The sequence below is a fragment of the Equus asinus genome, chromosome 24, assembly GCF_041296235.1.
Source record: "Equus asinus isolate D_3611 breed Donkey chromosome 24, EquAss-T2T_v2, whole genome shotgun sequence".
In the NCBI taxonomy this organism is placed as follows: domain Eukaryota; kingdom Metazoa; phylum Chordata; class Mammalia; order Perissodactyla; family Equidae; genus Equus; species Equus asinus.
The window spans coordinates 27,254,458-27,266,743 of NC_091813.1; the positions used below are offsets into that span (position 1 = coordinate 27,254,458).

The 12,286-nt window shown below is 36.1% G+C and overlaps 1 protein-coding gene across 1 annotated transcript in view; it reads right to left on the reverse strand.

The window, feature by feature from the left end:
* Positions 1-12,286, reverse strand: part of RNGTT (RNA guanylyltransferase and 5'-phosphatase) — a 281,137-nt gene that overhangs the window by 125,091 nt on the left and 143,760 nt on the right. The window contains exon 12 of the mRNA XM_044757216.2: positions 7,697-7,765. Within this exon, the coding sequence (XP_044613151.1) occupies positions 7,697-7,765 (69 nt within the window). The remainder of the gene's footprint in view (positions 1-7,696; positions 7,766-12,286) is intronic.

Consider the following 12,286-nt stretch of genomic DNA (forward strand, 5'->3'; position numbering starts at 1 on the left):
AATCAGAAATTACACTGGGTATTAGCATCTACAGCTATCAGGTGGAAATGCCATATCAAGCTAGATAACTGTGGTTGGCTGAAAAATGGCCCCCCAAGATAGTCAGGAAATTTTAGACCAAATGGTATACCATTTACACCATAAATAGAAAATAGTATCTTACCCTAAATAATGAGTACAGTGGTCCTCACTTATCCACAGAGGATACGTTCCAAGACCCCCAGTGGATGTCTGAAACTGCACAGTACCAAACCCTATATATATCATGTTTTTTCCTATACATACATACCTATGATAAATTAGGCACAGTAAGAGATTAACAATAACTAATAATAAAAATAGAATAAAAATAAAATAATAATAAAAATAAAATAATAATAAAATAACTAATATAAAACAATTATAACAATATACTGTAATAAAAGTTACCATGGACCTTAGCAACCTCAGCATATGATTCTTTTTGTTTCCTTATTAAGTTGAGAACTTTCACTTTTTCACTTAAAAGAAGCACTTTACAGCTTCTCTTTAGCATATCCAAATTGATAGTATCACTATTCTTGCCCTTTGGGGCCATTATTAAGTAAAATAAGGGTTACTTGAACACAAGCACTGTTGATACCAGATAACCAAGATGGCTACTAAGTGACTAATGCACAGGTAGCATATACAGTACGTAGAGATATGCTGGACAAAGGGATGATTCATGTCCAGGGTGGGACCAAGGGGAACGGCACAAGATTTCATCTTGCTACTTTTAACAGCATGCAATTTAAAACCTATGGATTGTTTATTTCTGGAATTTTGCATTTATATTTTCAGACCCCAGTTGACCACAGGTAACTGAAACCACAGAAATCAAACTACAGATAAGAGAGGACTACTGTAGTCCTAAAATGAGATTATGATGGAAAAGAATCAATGATACTAAATTCTAGTAGAATAGCCTTTTTTTCCTGCTGAGGAAGATTCGCCCTGAGCTAACATGTGTTGCCATTCTTCCTCCTGTTTTTTTTTTTCTTACTTGAGGAAAATTAGCCCTGAGCTAACATCTGTGCCAATCCTCCTCCATGCCACAGCATGGCTGATGAGTGTTGTAGGTCTGCACTCAGGATCCAAACCCATAGACCCCGGCCGCTGAAGCAGAGCACACAGAACTTAATCACTACCCCATGGGGCTGGCCCCTAGGATAGCCTTTTGAATAGTGTAAAACTAGGCCCACATTCATTTTGTTGAAAAGGGAAAAATCAGCAAGTCCTCGATACTGAAAACTAGAAATAAATGGACGTTTTCCTTATAAACTGAGACAATGAATAAAAACTGGAATGGGAATAAATTTCTCATTGTGCAATGCAGTGTCATTTAATGCCCTGTCCCCAGACCGGGGATCTAAATTAAGACTATCACATCCTTGGAAGCTACAACTGTCTGTAACCAATTCTCTTCTTCTTCCTTTTAGAGAAAACTTACAGCATCTGAAAAGGAAAATTAAGTTTTTTTCCTTTGAACATGCAATAGCAATCATAAAAAGTCCATTTCAGGGGCTGGCCCCGTGGCCAAGCGGTTAAGTTCGCGCGCTCCGCTGCAGGCGGCCCAGTGTTTCGTTGGTTCGAATCCTGGGCGCGGACATGACACTGCTCGTCGAACCACGCTGAGGCAGCATCCCACATGCCACAACTAGAAGAACCCACAACAAAGAATATACAACTATGTACCGGGGGGCTTTGGGGAGAAAAAGGAAAAAATAAAATCTTTAAAAAAAAAAAAAAAAGTCCATTTCACCTGGTAAAGAAAAGGAACTTGATGACAATGTATGAGCACAATGGTTTAAATCCCAAAGAATTAAGAAAAAAAACTTAAGTATTCCTTCTTTAAAAGCCAAAAAGGCAAATCGTAAGTCATAAATTATTAGAAAAATACATCTTAAATTCTGCTTTCTGTAGCAGAATATCATAAACACAGCATTTGATACTATCATTCACGTTCACCTATTTAATAAAAACTTACATTTTCATCTTTTAAAAGAGGTAAAAAGTCATAAAATTCTTTGTAGAAGCTAAGTACAGTCTCACCTGTGGCAGTGGTAAATCAAACGTTTGAAAATGGAATACACAAAACCACTCCTGTGATGGTGGCCCAAACTGAGGGCACAGTAAGAATGAATAAAAAATCAGATTGAAAGTGCAAAAGTAAAATAATGAAAAAATTAACAAAGGCCATAAAATATAGTAATACTTTATAATGTTATTACATAATATAACAAAATTTTGAGTGACTGAGAAAATTGCCTCCTGCTTACCCTGAATGGATTTAGGCTAAATTGCAGCCTATTCTGCATGGCAGAGTTAATATATCTGATACTCAGAATACCTTTTAGAAGATTTAACACAAATACAGTAGGAATGCAAAAGAACCAGGGAATTAAACAGAATGGGTAGACATGTGACTAAGAACCATATCATCCTTACAGTCAGATGCTGTTCTACCAATTAACAGCAAAGTCCCACTAAAGGGCACACTGCAAACACTGTGAAAGGTATATATTAGTGGTAAAAATTAAGTTAGAGTTGGTAAAGTGTACTTTTTTTTTTCAGGAAGATTAGCACTGAGCCTGTACCCACAACCAATCCTCCTCTTTTTGCTGAGGAAGATTAGCCCTGAGCCTACATCCGTGCCCATTCCTCTACCTTATATGTGGGATGCCTGTCACAGCATGGCTTGATGAGCAGTGCATAGGTCCGTGCCCAGGATCCGAACCTGCTAACCCTAGGTCGCCAAAGCAAAGTGCGCAAATTTAATTGCTATACCACCAGGCCAGCCCTGTAAAGTCTGCTTTTAAGAAATAAGAAACTACATAGAAAAATGATCATGAGAAATTGTAATTACAAATGAAATAAATCAAAAAATAAGACTGAAATTATTAACCTTTCAAGGAAAATAAAAAGGATAACCAAAGACTAATAACTAGGACAGTATAGCACTGTACCATCAATTAAACTTTACCAAAATAGGCAGCTGTGAAACATTTTTTCTAATGAAATGAGACTTTTGTAGATATACACTAATTTAAGAATCCGTTATGCTAAATTATTAAGAAAGTGACAATGTCCACAGAAGAACAAAATGTTACCCTTTCAGAGCCATTCCATATACTACATAATCTTAATAATTTAGGGGGCAAAGTGTATAAAAGTGAAAATTCTATTGAAATTATGGCAGGAGAAAAAAATTAGTAGGAACTTCTATGTGCAATAGAAACAGGAATAAACTTCTTAAGAAGTCTATTTTATCTACTGCAACTGTCTAAATTTTCATTTAATAGATACATTGTTTTTAGCAAAGTAAAATAAGATTTTATTCTCTCATTAAAAATTCTTTATCTAATACATTTTCACAGATACTGGCAAAGAAGAAGGAATTCTTAAGTATTTATTTATATTTGCATACATTGATCATAATATGATCATCACAGAATTTCACAGCTAAACTGTTATAGCCTGTACATTTTACAGATGAAGAACTGGAGAACCAAAGAGACATTCCATGACTAGCCTAACTAGAGACCACTTCTAACCCACTGGAAAGTCTCTGAGAAGAATACGCAAATAGCAAAGCTCATATTATTGTTTCATGAAGAATAGGCTTTTGCATTCTGGACTTTTCAAGGAAACAAGTAGAAATTTAAAGAAAGCCACTGAAAAGTTCCTTAAAAGAAAAAAAGATACAGCATAAATTAGATTATATATATGTATGTGCAGAAAGGAAGATAAAATAGCTATAAATTTAAAAGATGTTTGCCTACATTGGTAAAATATGAAACCAGCCAAATCTGAAGGGTTAGGGAAAAACATAAGGGTGTATTTTCACTTCTTTAATGAACATTTTCTAAGACCTGTTGGGCCAAACACTACCCTAGACACAGGACACTTAGAGATAAGTAAGAAAGGAAAGGACTAATAACCTTAGAGAAGCCCCTAGTTTTTGTGAGAAAAAAACATAACCGACAGGTACCTTGTGGGGTGGTAGCTACTTCCTTATCTAGTGTAAGAAAAAGCAAGGCATCTTGAAGAAGATCTTTTCTGCTTTGAGAATAATCAAGTGACCTGTTTTACTTCTGAGACTATTTGGCAATTAAGTAACAACTGTTCAAGAGGAAAGATAGGAAAGAACACTACTTTTGGCTTCGCAAAAGCAAACTACTCCTGCACCACGGAGAGCAGGGGAGAAACCGAGAATGCGCAGGAATCCAAGATCTCACTGAAGCTGACACCCGCTTCTCTTTTCAGTCACAGGATTACATCACTCTTGGTCTGGCGGCCTCCGAATAAGATCAGCTGGCATCAAGACCCTGAGAAGCTCCATGTCCGCGAAGGGGAAGGCACGGGTTGCTGACTAGGGGCTAGACTGTCACGGGAAAGATTTAATTCTAGACAAAGGTGTGCATGAGGCTGGAAACTGCTTTGACCAAGCCAGTCTAAAAGTAACGAGAGAGGAATCGCTTTCTGATGTGCGTGTGCCTGTGTGAGAGTTGCCTAAAGAGCTGTAACATTAAGTGTTCATGCCTAAGGTCACCTGGAAGAAGCCTCGCAACTACTTCTCCATCCCCCTTACACCCCAGAATACTATCATCAGACTAACAAGAGTAATTTAGAAATACCCATTCTTCAACAACAGCAACATTTGGTAATAAAGGCAGCAAATGCAAAAACAGTAGGGTCAATCTACGAACTCATTAGAATTTCACCTTTCTAGAACCTATTGACTGGAATCAGGACAGTTTAAATGGAATAAGTTTAAAATCTCAGGGCACAATCATAAAGGGAAGAACCCAGAAAGTAAAAAGCGGTCCTTGCAATATTGCAATGCACTGCGATTCGGAAGGGTGAGGAGAATGGGCCAAGCTATATTGTTTGAATAATAAAGAAATATAACCTTCATTTTTTTTTTTTAGGTAACCTAGGAAGCCACCTTTATTTTTAATCTGTGTTACTCGTTTTTTTCCAACAACTTGATTAAGTTATAACTGACGTACAAAAAGCCGCACATTTTTAAAGTGTGTAGTTGGATACGTTTTGACGTACGTATCCTCTGTGAAATCATCACCATTAATGTAGTAAGCATATCCATCACCCCCAAAAGTTTCTTTGTGTCCCTTGTAATAATATAACCTTCATTTTGTTCTGCAAACTAGGAATTCCCAGAATGAGACAGTGAAGAGAAATCCCAAAAAGAAGAAGCTATGCAGCAGGACTAGAGAATGGAAGGCTTCAGAAGGAATGCCTTCAAGTAAAAACGGGACTGGATACATTATTACTTGATAAATCTGATTGTATTGAAAAAAATTTAACAATTCTTTTAGAGAGTTGAAGAGAAGTAGTGATAATCCTAACAAATGAAAATATAAGGCAATTCCTAACTCTAGGCAAAAAAATTTTTTCTAAGAAAGAAAATATTATATGATACCACTTGACTCAGATGTGAACAATGTTTATGTCAGCACAAAAATACAAATACTGAATATTCATTTGACCAAACACGTGATATAACTATCAGAGAATGACACAAGGAGAAGGGGTGAGGGAGTGTCGGTGGAGTTAGAGCTCAATCCTGTCCTTCAGTAGCAGGAAGTAAGGAGATCCTGTATAAAACAGAAAACCAAGACAGAGCAACATAAACAGATTTTGTAGAAACAGAGAGGGAAAAGAAAAAAACAAACAGCCAAGACAACAGAAAATGACTACCTCCCAGGAGTGGCACTTTGGGTGTGGAGAAGGGTGGGAGACGAGACTGAATTATTTTTCAGTATAAACCATGAATTTTAATTGACTTTTCAAATCATGGGCATGTATTATTACGTGTTACTTGGAACTTACGTAATTTTTTCCATCGTATTACCTTCTTTATTTTGAATATACAAAGAAGAGAAAAAACTGTTAAATATAAGGTTGTAGAAATCCTCAAGAGACTATTACATCCAGATCCAAAGTCATATTAAAAATGATATCTCACGATCAAGTAGCATTTATCCCAGAACGCAAGGATGGGCAACTTGAGAAAATCACTGTAATTTACTACATTGAATGTCATAAAAAGGAAAATGACATGATAACCTCAATAGATACCGAAAAGGTATTTGTTAACTCCCAAAAACTATTTACAATTGAAAAAAACCTTTGTAAGAATAGAAGCAAAAATTTCCTAACATGATAAAAGGTATCTCACAGAAATCTACCCAAAACATACGTAATGGAGAAAATTTAAGCATATTCCCTTTGAGATTGAGAATAAGGTATACATGTCTCCTCTCCTACATCCAATGAGAGTTAATATTTAAGCCAATACTAGAGATCCTGGCCAATATATAAAATTCAACAATTATTATAACTAAGAGTGTTTATCAAGATTATTGAATCAACAAAATAAATCAATCAACAGTGTGGCAGTACATTAGAAGTACCAAATTTAAAAAGATACATTATAAAAATGGAAAATAATAAATATCTAGAAATTAGACTAACAATTAAAAACAAACTCAATTAGAGAACAGAAAAAGATATGAAAAGAGCTATACCCTATTCATTGGGAAGATGACTTAATGTTGTAAAAACATCAATTTTCTCCAAATTAATCTAAATTCAAACCGATTCCAATTAAACTCCTATCAAGAATTTTTGGTTAACCTGACGAATGGATTCTGAAATTTATATGTTAAACCAGATGTCCACAAATATTTAAGAAAATCTTGGCAAAGAACTGGCAGACATGCCTTACCAGATATCAATTATAAAGTCACTGTAATAACAAGTGTGGCTACTAGAATGGGAACAGACTAATAAATCAACCAATTATACTAGACATCCCGGAAACTCACTTATTTGTCAGGCCACTTTCTCTTACATACATCAAAATCCTATATACACATAGGTCTGAACCATGAGTTTAACACAATGAAATTAATTGCAATTACTGTTAAATCTAGACTTTATTTCTTTCAATCTAGGGAGATTAGGCCTGGAAAATACTGGAACTCAAAGATCTAACTTCCATCTTCCTAAGATACCATTTTCTACAATTTCTGTCCCCAGCCTCTAACTTTCCTCCACCTCTTCTTCCTCCCTCGACCACAGAAGATTTTCTCTCTACTTGTTTGGCAAAGGGGGCTAGGAGGAAGACAAGAGAAATCACATATTACATTATATCTAAATTTGCAAAATAGCAGAGTATTACTATATGTGTAAATATATATAACACAGTGTTTAACACATAGTGTTCTAACGTATTAGTTCCCATCCCTTTTCTCCAGGTACAAAGTTTGATGTCTCTCTGTAGAACTTCACAACTAGCTCTACCCTAATTTCTAAGGAGAGAGTTATTGAGGGCAAAATGCAGCATGCGATGAGGTACAGTGCATGAAACACAATTCTTTCCTATAGAGCAGTGGTTCTCATACTTGAACATGCATCCGAGTCACTTGGAGAGCTTGTTACTGCACAAATTGCTGGACTCCATTCTCAGAGTTTCCAATCAGTAGGTCTGGGGTGAGCTGCATTTGTAATAACTTTCTGGGTGGTGCTAATGCTCCTTGCCCACAGGCCACATTTTGAGAAACACTGCCCTATAGAGCACGGGTTCTCACGTGAGGGCAATTTTGCTCTCCAGGGCAACACACACATAAACACAGACAAATGAACTTACTCCAGTAGGCTGGAAGATAAGTCCATCCATTTCATGGCTGACTTCCTTGGCAAAATTTCCTTCAAGTAGCTATAAAATAAATACACATATTTTTAGAAATATAATAATCAATATAACAATCACTTAAAAATTATTTTAATTTTTTGTAAGCTGTATAAAAACTTCTTAATATATGAGCTTTAAGAACTGAAATACAAAATAGGGGAGATGGGTAATCACGAGGGATCTAGGTTAACATATTGGAAGTTTTTTGGTTTTTTTTTTTTTTTAAATATGTGAAGATTTTCATTCCATGGCAGGCTAGATACCTTGAACAATAGTCATAACTACAACAATCAAAACGATGGATAAAATATTAAAAACATATTTTTAAATGCATTGCTGAGCCAGAACAAAAGGAAGAGAGACATACAGGCGAAAAGCAAAGTGAAAGTAGAAACCCTGGCATGTAATAAATAAACGGAATAAAAAATAAACACACAAAAAAGGAGACAGCAGAGAAACTTGCTCGGGGATAGATGGAGGCCGGGAGGAGAGGCAAGATCCCCTGAGAATTTGTAACCATAAGCCAGACCAGACATGGGGATTGCAGTCCAAAATATATTATCTGTGTCTCCCTCAAACCCTCAAGCAGAGAATTTTGTAACCGTTCTTTTTCGCCCTGCTTTTTGGGTTTTTTCCAAGCAGAGAACTGCATTACAAAAGATACACAGCATAAAATACAAATGACAGTTTTTTCAATGCCATATTTATTAAACAGCAGAGTTACAGGTCCAATTAGTTCTCTCTTGAGCAAGCAGTTTTAAATGCTTCTCTTTCACAGATTTTTATTATTTGAAGAATTGACCATGTGTATCACTGATGGAGGCCCTAAACATTGATTTTTGCATTTCAGAGAAAAGAACAGAATATACTTTCACAGAGCCAGGTAAGGTTGTATTATCCAGAGTCTGACCAACTGATAGCACCTTCAGGATAGGTCTAGGATTCAAACATGCATCTCCAAACTTTTGGATACGCTGTCTGTTACACATCTCTTTTGACCACAATCACATCCTCTTGAAACCACTACACCTACAGGGAGATTTGCATTCCAAACGCAACAACCAAAATTTCAAGTATATTTCACATGCAACAAAATCTTCCCAAACTGTGACTTCACCTTTTCTGCCATTTCATTCTTCAAAATCCGTAACTCCTCTAAACTGAGGGCAGTTCAGCAAAGAAAAAGAAGAGCAATCCTAGTTTCTAACTGCTTTAAGACCAATTTGAATTTGAATATCTACATTTCCTTAAAACTCTAATGTCCCTTAGTCAAATTCATAGAGACAGAAATTAGAGAGGCTGGGAGAGGGGAGAATGAGTTAGCGTTTTAATGGATACAGAGTTTCAGTTTGGAAAGATGAAAAAGATCTGTACATGGATAATGGTGCTGGTTGCACAACAATGTGAATGTACTCAATGCCACTGAACTATATGTTTAAAAATAGTTAAACTAGCAAATTTTATGTTATGTATATTTTACCATAATTTTTTCAAAAAAACTGTAACGCTCTTAATATTTTCTTTTTTGTTTTTTCCTCTTATTACAATACTAAGAAAGTGAGGAGCTGGCAAATTAGGACTCAGAGCCTTATTATCCAGAGTTTGGCCAAATGGGCAGAAATTTCAGGACAGTCCTGAGATTCACACATTTGTCTCCAATTCACTCATAGCTTTAAATGATCTAGCCAAGTGAGGAGGAAATTTGCCAAAGTAAAAATTCAATATGAATTAAAAGTACTGATTTCTTATAAATTCCTTTTGTCACCGGTGTACGCCCTAAGCAGTTCAAAGAAAGTTTCAAAAGTGCCTAACACTTCCTCAAGGCTGTTTCTCAGAGCTATGTTAGGAAGAGAGACCCTCATCTACCAAACCAGGCCAAGCCCCACCGCAAGAGAAGCGCATGTGCAGACAGCCCGGGAGATGACCTCAAGTCACCCTTTGCTTCATTTTAATACTAAAATCTCCACTGCAGGAGGAGGCCAAGCCTTTATTAGCATAACATGCAATGTATATGAGAGCATGTCTTCAGACTGTCTGCTCAAGCTAATACCCACCTCTACATGTGAGGATAAAACTTCCCCTTTGAATATTCATCCCCCACCCAAAATAAAAGACACCTGCTTTCCCTTGCCCAGAGAAGCACGGCTTTGGGAAAAAATTCCACAGGGTCTCTTTATTTACGGCAAATAAATTTTACTTTGTGTGACAACTACTTCTAGTGAAGACTCTGATTTCAACTCACCATACACACAGCATACCCACTTTGGTCCAGTAATACTTGCAAGATAGAAAAAATAAGCCCTAAGCACCAAAGGGTCAAAACAGCTTACAGTCTTGCTGGAAATTTGGAAGGTAATGTTAACTAAAGCTATTGTTTTATATATGCAATATATAAAATTTTTTCCTGGAGGAACTTTAGGAACTTGTGCTCATATTGAGCATATACATATAAGACCTTTGTGTTCCATTTTGACTTTTCTCAAATATCCATAAACTAGTGATGGGTAAAGGTTTGAACAAGACAAAAATGTATAACCTTGATACTTCGTGTATCCCACCATGTAAGAAAAGGTAAGCTGCTGAATTCATAGCACAAATTCTGCTGAGGAATAATGCAACGAAAACCAAATACAAAATCATCTCTTTTAAAAAAGATATTTTAAAGGTTAAAAGAATCTGTTCTCCTTTAATTATAGGTACATCATCTATGGCAGTAAACATAGCTTTTCCATTCTTAAACCAAACTTCTCAAATTCATATAATGGACAGTCCCTGTATATAAAGTCTGTATAAAGTAACAGTATAAAGTATAGAGTCAGCAAGACTCTAGATAACATGTTACCTGTTGTAGAAAAGAAAGTAACTTCATTTTTTGTTTTACCCTAACTTTTTATGAATCAGAGAATTTAAGGGACTATGAAATTGCTTGGTTCAAAACAAGAGATATTCCTTGTTTTATTCTTGTTTAACTCCCTGTTGATTACTCCAGATGAGATTACTTTCTTTCTTTTTTTTTTTTTTAAAGATTTTATTTTTTCCTTTTTCTCCCCAAAGCCCCCCAGTACATAGTTGTATATTCTTCGTTGTGGGTCCTTCTAGTTGTAGCATGTGGGACGCTGCCTCAGCGTGGTTTGATGAGCAGTGCCATGTCCGTGCCCAGGATTCGAACCAACGAAACACTGGGCCGCCTGCAGCGGAGCGCACAGACTTAACCACTCGGCCACGGGGCCAGCCCTGATTACTTTCTTTCTTTAACACATCAACACTTACAACATCACCTATCATGTATTAAGGACCTACTATCAAGTGTTGTTGTGCCTGGTTCTTAGTATATTTCATTCAAAACACACAACACCTCACAAGATATGTACTTCGGAGTTTTGTACTATTATTCAATATGCCAGAAAAGGAAACTGAGGCCATCAGAGACTAAGTAACTAGCTTCAAGTCACACAGCGAAAAACGTAAAATCACTCAGAACAGATTTCAATCAGATTTTAACTAAAAATAAGGAAATAACCAAAGAAAGACTTCTCGGAGTCTCTGAAACAAATGCTCCAAAGATTTCTGCAAAGTTCCTACCTATGTAGGTTCTCTAATCATTTAAAATTTACAGGCTTTAAATGTACTTATTGTAGCATGTACTATATAAATAGGCGCATACAGAGGGAGGTAAAATTCTTGGAAGGGAAGAAAAGGTTTTTTTTAAGAATAGAGATGAAACATAAACATTTCATTAACATTATATAATTTACCATTAATTGATTTGTTCACATTTGAAATCATATACGTAAAATGTTATGTTAAAAATACTGCTTTTTCCCATTCACAATTCTTGAAAGAAAATGTATCCAAACTTGTTTTGCACATCTTCTATATCAGTGTCGTCACCATTACAGCCAGTATTTAAGTCATTTACTACATGTTTCCACTATTTTCACCTGTCTCTGAGTTAGCGCATACTTCAAATTATACGAGACTGTCACTGCAGATGTTATCCCAAGCTACAAGTACCAGCTGAATAACATTAGGAAAGTTTTTTCCCCTCATTAATTCTATAGGTCTATACTCATAATCTTGAAAGAATTTAGCTTCTTTAAAGTTATCTTTAAACAGTTGGTTTAAGGGAAAGTTCCACTTTCACTTACAATGTAAAAAGTGGCCAGAGAACACTGCTTCTAAACTGACAATAAAAAAGCAGATAATCTGTAAAATCATAACTTTTGTTAAGACCACTAGAGAGCTGAGGTCTCCAGGCAACAAGGCAAACTGAATCCCAAGCCTCTCCCAAGGACGATGAGACATCCAAACAGACTCATTTTGGGGAGAAGTCACCTTTTGAATTTATTCACCTTTTGGGAGAAACCATTTCATACTCCTGGGCTCTCAGTAAGCTCAGGTAACAGCAGTCAAGTGCTGAAGGAATCTGAAGTCTTTTGAACACTGAAGATAACAATATAGGAATACAAACACATCTCAGATACAAAACAGACTGATTCAACTACTCACTCGGCTCCTCCAAATGAAGCCTATTAACAAACCGAA